Genomic DNA, 13,286 nt, shown 5'->3' on the forward strand with positions numbered 1-13,286 from the left:
AGTAGTGGTCAGTTTCTTACTGTAACTTACCTGGATTTTAAGAGGTGTCCTGACGGGAATCTCAGATTGTTGGTAATCTGAAACAGTGACATTTCTCTGCTTTTGTGAATAGGAATTTGCATTAGTTATGGATTTATTACCTTTTTCTTGCTTTAGTTTTATGATCTGAATTTCTTCCCTCTGTTGCAGATATACTCCTGTGGGGCGATCTTTTTTTACAGCATCAGAAGGGTGCTCCAATCCATTGGGTGGTGGCAGAGAAGTTTGGTTTGGCTTCCATCAATCAGTCAGACCTTCATTATGGAAAATGATGTTAAATATTGATGGTAGGTCCTACAGAAACCTTTTCTTCTTCCTTCTTTCCCTTTCAATGGAAAGGCAAAAATTGAGTTCATTTGTTTGATTCCTTCAAAGTTTCCTCAGTACTGCTGTAATTCAATGTTAATGTTTTTGTCTACAGTGTCTGCAACTGCATTTTACAAAGCACAGCCAGTTATTGAGTTCGTGTGTGAAGTTTTGGACTTCAAAAGTATTGAAGAGCAACAAAAACCTCTGACAGATTCCCAAAGGGTAAAGTTTACCAAAGAAATAAAAGGTAATAATTAAAGTACATAAAACTGCTTTGTTCTGTCTGATGATGTTACCACTACAAGCTCAAAATGCATTCTATAGAGGTCGTCTTACTGGGAGACAGATTATCATAACACATGCACTTTCTGAGCAAAGCTAAGAGGCAGGAATTGTTCTATCACTTACATGTATTTTGGGACTTTCAGAAGTCAACCAATCAATGTTATGTTTCAGTCTACTTGTCCTTTTTTCCTGCTACATTAGTTAATCTCTGTAGTTTGCCACTTTGTGGATATAAGGTAAGTTGAGTCAGTTCAGGTAAGGATGTGGCTTCAGGTTTGATGCATCACTAGTGCAAAAAGTAAGCATATTTATTTATTTACTGAACCATCCATATTTAGGGCTCAGGTATGCACATAAGTAAATTATCACATATTCAAGAATCTGTGTTTTAGTGCAACCATTAAGATGATGTTTTACTCTAAATGATGGGCTGAACTAAATTTTCTAGCAGACAGATGATTATTTTAATGACATTAGTTACTGGCTCGTGATGTGTGCAAGCTTTTCCTCATTCAAGTGTAGGTTCTCTTGACATACCTTCATTTATTACATTTTTTGTGGCTCAGCACCACTTGATGAAGTGTCATGTCGAAGTTAATGGCGTGTGTTAGCATCAGAGAACATATCAGTCCAGAGATAATACTGAGATCTTTCCACTATGGAGAACAGCATCCTGTATTATGTCAGTCTCCTTAAAAACATTTGATCTTCCCAAATTAATATTGTAAGGCCAGGTTGGACAGAGCCTTGGGTGACATGGTTTAGTGTGAGATGTCCCTGCCCATGGCAAGGGGGTTGGAACTGGATGATCTTAAGGTCCTTTCCAAACCTAACTATTCTATGATCCTGTATTTACTGTAGTGCTTTACTCTTCATAAAGTACCTCCATCTCTACAGTAAACAGGCCAACAAAAAAATCCGTTTTTTTCACTTCTGAAATCGTTTGGAAGTGCCAGTCCCAGTTCCATGATAAAGACATTCCAGTTCCTGATCTGATGGTACCAAAACGTTTATAAAGACCTGGGGTTTATGTGGCCTTTGGTTTGTTTGTTTTTTTAGATTACCTGATCTTAGATTTTTCCAATTACTGATGCCAAGATTTTCACATTCTAAATTAAACTGTAATTTAGTGATGTGGTTTTGCACACTGAGGTATTTCATACATATGCTCTCCTGGAAGCAAATTATGCTAATCGTAACTTTAATTCTAGAAGTAAGTTATTCTAATACGTAATGACTGAATCAAAGAGTAGGAGAAAAGGATCTTTCTGGTTTTGTTCACTAAAGGTTTCTTCTGAAAAATCAAAGTCTTTCCTTCATGATGTGCTTGATAGAAAGGACGTTAAAAGAGAAAACCAAGCTCTAACTCTATCCTGCAGCTTCCTTGTGGCCATAAAATGTCCTCAAAACCGTGTTTACCCAATTAGAAGTTAGCAAGAAAACTATAAATAGATCCTGTGTTTGTACAGGTTGTAACTGTTTTCCAAAGTAATCAGGCACTGAATTGCCAGGTGGTGGTGGTGTTTTTTCCACGAGGATTTCCATTCTTCAGGTGGAAATAACCATTTCCAGTGTGCAGCAGAGCTCGGTGTGAGCTGAGGTCACAGTTTATCTTTTAATGAAATGCTGGGCTACAGAATTTAGAGATATTAATAAAAACATGAAATTATTGAAGGTTTCAGGCCACACAGCTGCTTACTCACATTCCCCCTTTTTCCTCCCCTGCTCCCAAAGGGATGGGGAGGAGAATCTAAAGAATGTAACTCCCATGGGTTGAGATAAGAGCAGTCCAGTAACTAAGGTATAACACAAACCACTGCTGCTACCACCAATAATAATAATGATAAGGGGAATAACAAGGGAAGAGAATACAACCGCTCACCACCTGCCGACTGATACCCACCCTGACCAGAGCAGCGATCACTCCCTTCCGGGTAACTGCCCCCAGTTTACATCCTGGGCATGACGTGCTGTGGTATGGAATACCTCTTTGGTCAGCTTGGGTCAGGTGTCCTGTCTCTGCTTCCTCCCAGCTTCTCCTCCTCCCTGGCAGAGCATGAGGCTCACAAAGTCCTTGGTCAAACTAAACATTACTGAGCAGCAACTAAGAACATCGGTGTTACCAGCGCTGTTCCCAGGCTGAAAGTCAAAACCACAGCACTGCACCAGCTACTAAGGAGAAAAATGACTGCTGAACCCAGGACATAGCCCTAACAAATTACACTAAGATTAATACGTTGTTTGGGAAGTTATCAGTGCCTGTGGCAGATAGGGTAAATTCAGCAGCAGCCTGAGTTTATATACACGTGCAGATGTGTAAAGAATTCCAATCTACAGTCCCCTCTTTCATATTCCCACACATGGCAACTTCCTATCTCTAATCCCGTCCACGTACATCTGTTTCTGCCTGAGCATGAAAGTAATAGAAATGAAAGCATTGCATTCAAGCTTATACTTGTGGGTAGTGGTAAATTGGAAACACTTCTTCATGGGGAGCTGTGTTGTGCTGGTTTGGGCTGCATAATTTATTCCTCTAGAAGTTATTCGCCTTCAGGTGAGCTTGGCTTTTATGCCAGTGGGATGTGCAGCAGATGTTTGTCTTCATGAGGAGTAAAGCCCCATGGCCTCATTCCCTTGGGCTGCTAGAGGCTGAATAGGTATTTCCACCCCCTCTGACTCATTAGTTCAGGGTCGGTTGCAGTAGTTGGAGGTCTCGCAGGCACCGCGTGTTTAGACATAAAGTATAAACAAGCTGTGTGCTTCAAGGAGGTTGTGTGCCCTTTTTGTCCTTTCACCATCCTGGGCTTCCTAAGAGGTACAGAGTTGGAATTAACAGAATGCACTTTGCTTCGTCTGTGAGCTCTTGGAGCTGTGGGGTTTTGTCTTGTTTGTCTCTAAAGCTCTTTGTTGAACTTTAGCTGAAGCTCAGGGGCTTTGAATGTTAAAGCTATAAATTAGGCTTTTAAGTTCTGTTTGGGATACTCTTTGGTGTTCAGACGATGTACTAAATAGTGAAGAGCTTTACTGCAGAGTTACGTGGTCTGGTGTCGCAGTTTAGGGGGACTAACACCTTGATTTTGAAGAAATGGTGATACTTGTTTTCCAATGTGTAGGTCTGAAGGTGGAGATAACGCACTGTGGACAGATGAAAAGAAAGTACAGAGTGTGCAATGTCACCAGACGTCCAGCAAGTCACCAAACGTAAAGTATTTTGCTGCTTTGTAAGCATATGGTCAGTCTCAGGCCAGAAAAGTATCTGGCCTGGGGAAAATTAGAATGTTATCTGGAAAAATAGAGAAGTATCTGTTCCTTACTGACATAGGAAAAGCTGTGTTGAGAAATGTTGCTTTCTTTGGTCAATATATTTACAATACACCTCAAAGTATTTACTCTGTGTTGCTGCTGGTTTTGTTCTAGTTTTACTCTAGAACAAATGCTTTGGTGTTTGAGCCAATCTCTTTGTTTTAATCTCTGCTGCTTTGGGGTTGGTTTTTTGGTGTTTGGGGTTTTTTGATTACTCTTATTTCTTTATGGATTTCCCCAACGTTGGAAGAACAGGGTTGCACTATTGGTAACCTGATGCTTCCCAGATCTATTGAGTAGAAAAGCAGTGCCAGCTGGCATAAGCTTTCTAATCTTGATATTACCCATCGGTTTTTCCTGTGGAAGTAATGTTTGTTTTCAGTCACTAACCAGAGATTTACAGATAACTTGTATATGGAGGTATTTATTCCTATTTTCAAGCCAGTGGTGTAAGGAGCCAAGCTAATCATAGACTCATGGCGTGGTTAGGGTTGGATAACAGCTGGATAACAAGAAAATAACTGATCAGTATCTAGACCTGGTATTTAATTGTCTGGGCTTTGTTTTGTGCTATCAGTGAAGAAACAGTGTTTGTGTGCCCCTTCACATGTATATGCAAATGTGTGTGCACATACAGAAGTATTTGTGATGCACAGAAAGAGAGTAGTGCATTTCTGAAGCAGGAATTGGTTTTTGCAACTCTCACAGTAGATTCGCTGTTTCCTGTGCATGCTGTATCATAAAATGTAGTACTACACATATCCCAGATAAGCAGGAAACATTAATCTTTGTCTCTAGGGCACATGCTCTAAGGAAACTTAATTCATAGCTTTAGGTATCAAGAATGTTAGAGAAATAGCCTGCTGTTGTACTGTTAGAAGACACAGTAGTGGCAGTGATGGAATCTGAATTCTAGAAGTACACTGTAGTGACAGGACAAGGGGGAATGGGTTCAAGTTGAAACAGGGGAGATTCAGGTTAAGATATAAGGAAGAAGTTGTTTACTGTGAGGGTGGTGAGGCACTGGAATGGGTTGCCCAGGGAAGTTGTGTTCAAGGCCAGGTTGGACAGAGCCTTGGGAGACATGGTTTAGTGTGAGGCGTCCCTGCCCGTAGCAGGGGGTTGGAACTGGATGATCTTAAGGTCCCTTCCAACCAAAACCATTCTATGATTTCAACAAATTAGGTTTAATCTCCAGTAAGCTTCACTTGCTTAATACATTTATCAGCACAAATGTGGGAAATTACATGAAGTAATGTCTTATTTTAATACTTGATTTCCAACAGATTCCCACTTCAGCAGGAGAATGGACAAACAGTTGAATGCACTGTAGCTCAGTATTTTAAGGACAGGCACAAATTAGTTTTACGCTATCCTCACCTTCCATGTTTACAAGTTGGACAGGAGCAGAAACACACATACCTCCCTCTTGAGGCAAGTAAACTTCTGGTTAATACCGGTGTTGGGAGAATGGGGGTCAGAGGCATATTAGCTCAAACCTTCCTTCACTGACACGTGAAGATAACCCAGCAGTCTTTGCATGATCCGCATTACAGAGTGATCTCATGAACTATTCTGGTTAATACTGGTATTGGGAGAATGGGGGGTCCGAGGGAAAAGGGCTCAACTATTGACAAGCTGATTTTTGAGTAGCCAACTTTCCAAATTCTCTAGTGCAGCAATGAAAAGAATGCAACAAATCAACCCCCCGTTACACTGTGCTTTTTAACTTCCTTTGTGGGGGGGGACGTTTCAGGTGTGCAACATAGTGGCAGGACAAAGATGCATAAAGAAACTCACTGACAATCAAACTTCCACTATGATTCGAGCAACTGCCAGATCAGCACCTGACCGTCAAGAAGAGATTAGCAAATTGGTGAGTGGTCTGATGAAAATGAGTGAAACACAGTAACGGCCTTCATTTTATTGCCATTAGCAGATACTGAATGGTTTGTGCACTATGCACAGGTTGTGAGCTTGTTTTTATAAGCCTTTGCCCATTAATGTGAGAGAAATACATTCTCACAAAATGTTTTTAAGTGGGGTTTTTTGGGTGCTTTATTTAAAATTTTGAGGCATCCGTGTATCCAAGTGGAGTTAACAGAGGTTCTGGATGCGTGGCATCACCCATATATAAGGGGTGTGTGCCCAAACACAGGTTATCTCAGATTTAGATCATAAAAAGAACTTTTTTTTGTGCAAGAGGTGTCTAATCCCTTTGTAATTTCAGATGCGGAGCGCGAGTTTCAATACTGACCCTTATGTTCGTGAGTTTGGAATCATGGTCAAAGATGAAATGACAGATGTGACTGGTCGAGTCCTGCAGCCTCCTTCCATCCTCTATGGAGGCAGGGTACGTGGAACACATAGTGTGCAATCTGCGATAACTTCTGTAATATGGTGGTTTCAAATTAATTATGTTGAATATGATGAGATAATGAATATGAAGTCATCGTAATGTTTAGAATTTAAGTGTAAGCTTTGAAAGGCCTTAAATGTAATGGCCATTTTGCATCTCCCTCAATTGCTTCTTTATTTCTGAAAGGTTAAAAATCCTTAAGGTAAAGTTAGGAGGAAAAGGTGTGTATTTTTCCTTCACACACTGTTCTGTTGTGTGTTGCAAAAAGAAATCTATGAATAATGGTTCAAGTCAGTGTGTATGAGAAGAACAGAGACAGCTTCAATTACTACTGTTCCTATTTTCCTCTCAAATCTGAAATCTTACAGAACTTCTCATTGGTTTTGTGTGTTCTGGGTGGTAGCTGTGTTTAGGAGAACTAGCTTCAGGTATCTTCTCTGTCAGCATGTTTTTCTCTAGAGCCATCTCTTCCTGTTGGAGTATTTACTCACAGGTTTTGTTTTTACAATGGCTTTTTAGGTGGCCTTTCCAACATGATCTTCCTATTGTGGTATCCTTCAAAAAAACTTCAGGAAACAGAATTTTCTGTCAGTTCTATAACATGTCTTGGTTTTATGCAAGATGAAAGGTTGATAGCTGGGATAACATCATTTGTGGAGGCTTCTGATGAACCTCTTCTAGATCATATCTGAAGGGGGCCTACAAGGATGCCAGAGAGGGACTCTTCATTATACAATCGTGGAATAGTTAGGGTTGGAAATAACCTTAGGATCATCCAGTTCCAACCCCCTGCCGTGGGCAGGGACACCTCACACTAAACCATGTCACCGAAGGCTTTGTCCAACCTGGCCTTGAACACTGCCAGGGATGGAGCATTCACAACTTCATTGGGCAACCTGTGCCAGTGCCTCACCACCCTCATAGTAAAGAACTTCTTCCTTATATCTAACGTGAACTTCCTCTGTTAAAGTTTAAACCCATTGCCCCTTGCCCTATTGCTACAGTCCCTTATAGGTGTCCGTTCCCCCCCCCCCGAGCATTCACAACTTCCATGGGCAACCCATTCCAGTGCCTCACCACCCTCACAGTAAAGAACTTCTTCCTTATATCCAGTCTAAACTTCACCTGCTTTAGTTTTAACCCGTTACCCCTTGTGTCCTGGCACTACAGTCCCTAATGAAGAGTCCCTCCCCAGCATCCCTATAGGTCCCCTAAAGGAGGACCTATAAGGGACTGTAGCAATAGGGCAAGGGGCAATGGGTTTAAACTTTAACAGAGGAAGTTCAGGTTAGATATAAGGAAGAAGTTCTTTACTATGAGGATGGTGAGGCACTGGCACAGGTTGCCCAATGAAGTTGTGAACGCTCCATCCCTGGCAGTGTTCAAGGCCAGGCTGGACAGAGCCTTGGGTGACATGGTTTAGTGTGAGGTGTCCCTGCCCATGGCTGGGGGGTTGGAACTGGATGATCTTAAGGTCCTTTTAAACCCAAACCATTCTATGATGCACAAATCAGACTGTTACCTCCATAAACTGCCAGTGGGAGAGGATCTTGTGGTCTTCTACCTAAAGTTCTTCAGACAAAATTGGGCATGTTAGCTCAAACCTTACTTCACTGACACGTGAAGATAACCCAGCAGTCTTTGCACGATTCGCATTATAGAGTGATCTCATGAACTGTTCTGGCACCAGGGGAACAAGAGCTTAATGTCAGATGAATGATGGAAACGAATGATGGGGGTGGTAACGTCTTCAAGAGACACAACCCTTTTGCAAAATGAATTATGAAATTTGTGTGGGTGTCCTGAAAAATACCCCTAACTTTTAGCTGTTGCTGCCAAATGAGAAGTCAGACGTCATGGGAACTCGTCTAAAACATCTGCAGGATACTGCTACCTTGTAAGGCAGTTAACATCACCAGAGTTACTTCAGTTGTCTCATTATATCCCTTGTCCTCGAGATAACCCATCAAACTAATGTCTGCTTCATGGGAGAGAGGAAAAGTGTTGTGCAGGTCAAAGCTGAATAACTGATTGTCTTTGTCAGCTTGTTCACATTTTTCCTATAGAGTTGTGTGAATGGCATGAAACCACTGTTTGCCTCTACTTAGTCATGTTTAAAGGACTGATAAAGTCTCTCTGGAAATTTCACTGAGTGGTTGTAAAGTCGCTGTGGAAATAGCATTGCATACCAACTGTGAATCCGATTGCTATCTGTGTGTAATTTCTACCTGCTGCTGATTTATATAACCAAATAAAACCATCAGCAATAAAAATGAATAATGTGAGCTTTATTTTTCAGCAAAATGATTGCTACAGTGATAAAATGAACTTTGTAAGATAGGATGAATGTTTGAGTAGTGGAGACAAAGACTTCAGAATGGAAGTTGCCTACTAGGGGGAGGGAAGTAGAAGGAGGACTGGTTTATGTTGGCTTGAATCAATTTTTGCCTTAGTGTTTAGTTTTCTTTTTCCTTGCACTTCCAGAATAAAGCAATTGCTACACCAGTTCAAGGAGTCTGGGACATGAGGAATAAACAGTTTCACACTGGAATTGAGATAAAGGTTTGGGCAATCGCGTGCTTTGCTCCCCAGCGCCAGTGCACTGAAGTTCATCTTAAGTAAGTGTTTTTCATAAGATGGTGATTTTCTTATTTATTATGTATGGACATACCATAATCTCACTTATTTAGAACATGTGAGTTGTTAAATTGTTTGATGGATGGCAGTCAATCTTTAACAGTGCTTCTGAAGTTCTATTTGAAGTTCTATTTGAAGTTGAGGCTGTTCAGCCTGGAGAAGAGAAGGCTGCGTGGAGACCTCATAGCAGCCTTCCAGTATCTGAAGGGGGCCTATAGGGATGTTGGGGAGGGACTCTTCATTAGAGACTGTAGTGATAGGACAAGGGGTGATGGGTTAAAACTTAAACAGGGGAAGTTTAGATTGGATATAAGGAGGAAGTTCTTTCCTGTTAGGGTGGTGAGGCACTGGAATGGGTTGCCCAGGGAAGTTGTGAATGCTCCATCCCTGGCAGTGTTCAAGGCCAGGCTGGACAGAGCCTTGGGTGACCTGGTTTAGTGTGAGGTGTCCCTGCCCATGGCAGGGGGAGTTGGAACTTGATGACCTTAAGGTCCTTTCCAACCCTAAATATTCTGTGATTCTGTTTCATTGCCTTGAATGATGCCACTATGATTTCAATGCTAGCACCATGAAATCCTCCATATCAGACTTACCAAAAGCAATTTACACTATGTGGCAGGTTTTCTGACAGTGAGGCCTTAGGGCAGACCTTAAGATTAGAGAAAGGATGTAATGATAGGTGTTTATCACCAAGCATTTGTCAAGTGTGAAAGCTAACACATGTGTTGTCTTAGATTCTTTTCCTGGTTATATGGCATAGATTTATTCATGCAGAACTTACTTAAAAGGAAAGCTTTAAAAAGCAATCCAACTATTGTCTACGACTTTCTAGCTGTTAGAGTATCTGTAATGTGCAGGTTGCTGCATTTGCAAGGTGAGTAGGACTAGTTGTTTGGTTGACTTTGAATAGTTGAATGAAACTTCCAGATTTGGTTTCATCTGTTTTGGATGGAACATGAAAACCAAGCTCTTTCCTTCATTAAAACACATTCCATGTAACATCCATGAAATACATGAATGTTAAAAATGACATCCTGGAGCAGCCTGGTCTAGTGGGAGGTGTCCCTGTCCATGGCAGGGGGTTGGAACTGAATGGTCTCTATATCCCCTCCAACTGAAACCATCCCGTGAGTCTATGAAAACCAGGTTGTCTCTGTTTCTGACCAGTTCCATCAGAGGGTGAGTTATATTTGCACTATCCTTGGAGAAGGTTCATCTAAATGTCCAGAGCACACCTTTTCTGTGATAACCAGCAAGGTTTTCTTGTGCATTATTACTGATGTTAGATCAGTTCACTGAGACACAATTGCTGGTAACTTCTGCCGGTTGTTTCCTCAACAAAATAAAGGAGGAACTCCAGACATCTTGGTAGTGGTGATACCATGTGGAAGTATGGTAGAGCAGGCCATCCAAAGGATCATTGTTGCAGTGTTTTGGCACAAAGTAGCTTACCTCCTACAGAAAGATCAAATAAGGTGGAATTTGCTTTGGAAATGAAGTTTTTAGTAATGGTGTCATTTATACTCTGTATTTCCTCATCTTCCCCTGTCTTTCCTTCGGGGACTGCATAGGGATAGTCAATTAAAGATGCACTGGGGGAAATTCCCAGCTTTTTGGACAGCTCATCTCTGCAAGTTTAACAGGGCTGTTCCATTAAAAATAAGAACAAAAATCAAGGTGAATTTTGCTACCTGAGAATCAAATGTGTTCATTTCCATCCCTTAGGTCCTTTACAGAACAACTGAGGAAGATTTCCAGAGATGCAGGAATGCCAATCCAGGGGCAGCCGTGCTTCTGTAAATATGCCCAGGGAGCTGACAGTGTGGAGCCCATGTTCAGACACCTCAAGAACACTTACACTGGGTTGCAGCTCGTGGTAGTAATTTTGCCAGGAAAAACACCAGTCTATGGTCAGTAAGTGCAAATCCTGTGTGTGTGTTTCAGACACAACTTCGTGTCTCTTTTGGGAAGTATTTGAATGAGAGAAGTTTATTTTAACTACATCAATTCCATTTAGGGAATGGGCTATAAATGATTTTTATTCTCCTTGTGCTGTGTGATGTTTTATATGAAGTTCTTAATTCTTTTCATTAGTTTTGTCTATGCTTTTAATTTGCTCTTCCACATTCTTCCTGTTGGCTGCATTTGAGATGCAGTGAGGGAGAAAGCTAAAGCAGGGCTTTTGTGAAATGGATTCAATTGATACGTCCTGGATTAAAATATACTTTCTGTAACTTGTGTGCTCAAAATTCCAAGTGATTGAAGAAGTAATGACCTCAAGAATTATGTAGCCTTTAGAACTTCTTTGCCTACTCATGCCATCACCCTTTGTCAGAAGAAGTTGAGTGAAAGAGAAGATTTGTGTCAATCACTTCCTTTGCCTATTCTTTCAGGTTTTTTAACTCTTGGGTTGTAAGGATCAGGTGGTAAAAACTCAGCAACTTCAGCTGGTCTTTGTGGAGGCAAACCGACACTTTACATAGCACATACACATAGGTTTTAATATGTTTTAGATAAACCATGCATTTTGGTATTCAGCTAGCTTTTACTATAGCATGATTGGTTGGTTTCCTATCCTGCCTTCCTCCTCCTTCCACTTAGCTTGCTCAATTGCAGCACCGTCCACTATTTTCTCCTGTAGCTTCATGGACAGCTTCTCTGATGGCTCAGATCTAACAAGCAGCTGCAGATTTGGTTTATCCCATCCCTCACCAATTTAATACAATAGAAAATAATTTCCTAACTTTCTTTTCCCAAGATTATCTCATCCAAGATGAAAAGAGAGGTTTAAGAAGGAAGCTTCCTTGCAAAGCAGGTGGCTCCTCTCTAATTTGTTCAATAGAAATTCAGTGCAAAATGACATTTTCACTTTTCCTGCTTGGCATTAAAAGGGGACTCTTTACTTAACCGCTAAGAGGATGTGGTACCACTCGCATCTGCTTTCCTTGTCATTATCTTTAATTACAGTTCTTTCTGCCCCCTCTAATCATCTCTCTTTGTTTTCTCCCTGTGTTCTCCCTGTGTTTCTCCCTGTGTGCTCTTCCTATAGCCACAGTCTTGTATTTTCTCCTCTCCTCACCCTGTTCCTCAGAAAGCCTCTTTCCATCTCCTGTTGCCAGAGGAGGGGCTGTATCTTTTCTAAGCCTGTCTTGGAGCCTAAATGTCTTCTGAGTATGGCTCTTTTAAAGCCTTTAAGCCTTAATTTTGTTGTTAACAATAGGATTTCTTTTGACTTTTTGAACAGTAAAGTTCTTAATAAGTTCCTGTTGGAGTTTTTATGGGCCATCCTTTGGTGAAGTGGCCACTTCTTCTGCAAGGGGTGAACTGATAAACTTGTTGGCTGAATGTTACTTAGCACATTAATATGGAGTTTGTGTTACTGGTCTGGTATTTCAGAATGAAACAAGTGCTTATCATCATCATACTTTTCACATTACCAGCTCCATTGGCAAAGGCTTTTCCGTGCTGATAATAAAACACTGTTACTCTAAAATTACAATTAGTGTCATTTAAAGAAAAATCATAGCTAAAATAAGCCACTGGTGCCTTTTAATTATATTTAGGACCCAGTGACTGTGCTGTTGGCAGGTGGAGCAGGAGGGAGGTTCATTGAAGGCTGTGTTTGGGGGTTATGTTTCTCCTTGTTTCTTTAAGCTTAAAGACCCCTTTGCTAAATCTCTGTGGGTAGTTCATTGTCACTGAAGGTCTCTTGTGTTGTTTGTCTTGCCATATGCAAGTATTTATTGGTCGTAATTTGTTCTGCAGCGGAGGTGAAGCGTGTGGGTGACACGGTGCTGGGGATGGCTACACAGTGCGTCCAGATGAAAAACGTGCAAAGAACAACGCCACAGACTCTGTCCAACCTTTGCTTGAAAATCAATGTCAAGCTAGGAGGCGTGAATAACATTCTACTGCCACAGGGAAGGTAAGCTGGCTGTCAGAGAGGAAGGGGGAGTTGCAGCATAAAGAGAACACAGGTCGTACTAGGATAACTGCGTGTTTCATGTGTAGCCATAGCGCTGTGGTTTACGTGACTCTTGGGTTACAGAGGCTGGAGAGGAATACGTGTTCCAGTTGACATTTGTTATTTCAGTCTGACCATTGGAGTGTACAGCTTCCACTTGAATGAAACGCTTGTGATGCTTTACTTGCCTTGAGTTTCCAGAAGCAAACGGAGAAGTGCCTTTTACTTTATAGCTTGTGGTCAAGATTCTTTGTTTTATTGTATGTCTTCACTTACATAGACATTTAAAAAACAAGCTGGGAGCAGAAAACTCTTTAACTGGTTTCCAGGTTCAGTTTGCCTTGCAATTTCTTAGTATTGCATTGATAAGTCTTAGTTATACTGTTACTA

At 41.2% G+C, this 13,286-nt stretch overlaps 2 protein-coding genes across 4 annotated transcripts in view; one reads left to right on the forward strand and one right to left on the reverse strand.

Moving 5' to 3' along the window:
- The window catches only part of DENND3 (DENN domain containing 3), a 410,308-nt gene that overhangs the window by 365,748 nt on the left and 31,274 nt on the right, over positions 1–13,286 (reverse strand). The gene's annotated exons all lie outside the window — the stretch shown is intronic.
- Positions 1–13,286, forward strand: part of AGO2 (argonaute RISC catalytic component 2) — a 53,922-nt gene that overhangs the window by 33,080 nt on the left and 7,556 nt on the right. For all 3 annotated transcript variants that reach the window (XM_061447672.1, XM_061447670.1, XM_061447671.1), the window contains exons 5-13: positions 190–326; positions 461–595; positions 3,747–3,834; positions 5,223–5,370; positions 5,693–5,812; positions 6,167–6,289; positions 8,780–8,913; positions 10,658–10,842; positions 12,698–12,857. In XM_061447672.1, the coding sequence (XP_061303656.1) occupies positions 190–326; positions 461–595; positions 3,747–3,834; positions 5,223–5,370; positions 5,693–5,812; positions 6,167–6,289; positions 8,780–8,913; positions 10,658–10,842; positions 12,698–12,857 (1,230 nt within the window). The remainder of the gene's footprint in view (positions 1–189; positions 327–460; positions 596–3,746; positions 3,835–5,222; positions 5,371–5,692; positions 5,813–6,166; positions 6,290–8,779; positions 8,914–10,657; positions 10,843–12,697; positions 12,858–13,286) is intronic.

This window comes from Pezoporus flaviventris, unplaced genomic scaffold, assembly GCF_033815535.1.
Source record: "Pezoporus flaviventris isolate CSIRO_AGI_PZ_B2104156 unplaced genomic scaffold, CSIRO_AGI_Pfla_v1 ptg000007l, whole genome shotgun sequence".
Classification (NCBI taxonomy): domain Eukaryota; kingdom Metazoa; phylum Chordata; class Aves; order Psittaciformes; family Psittacidae; genus Pezoporus; species Pezoporus flaviventris.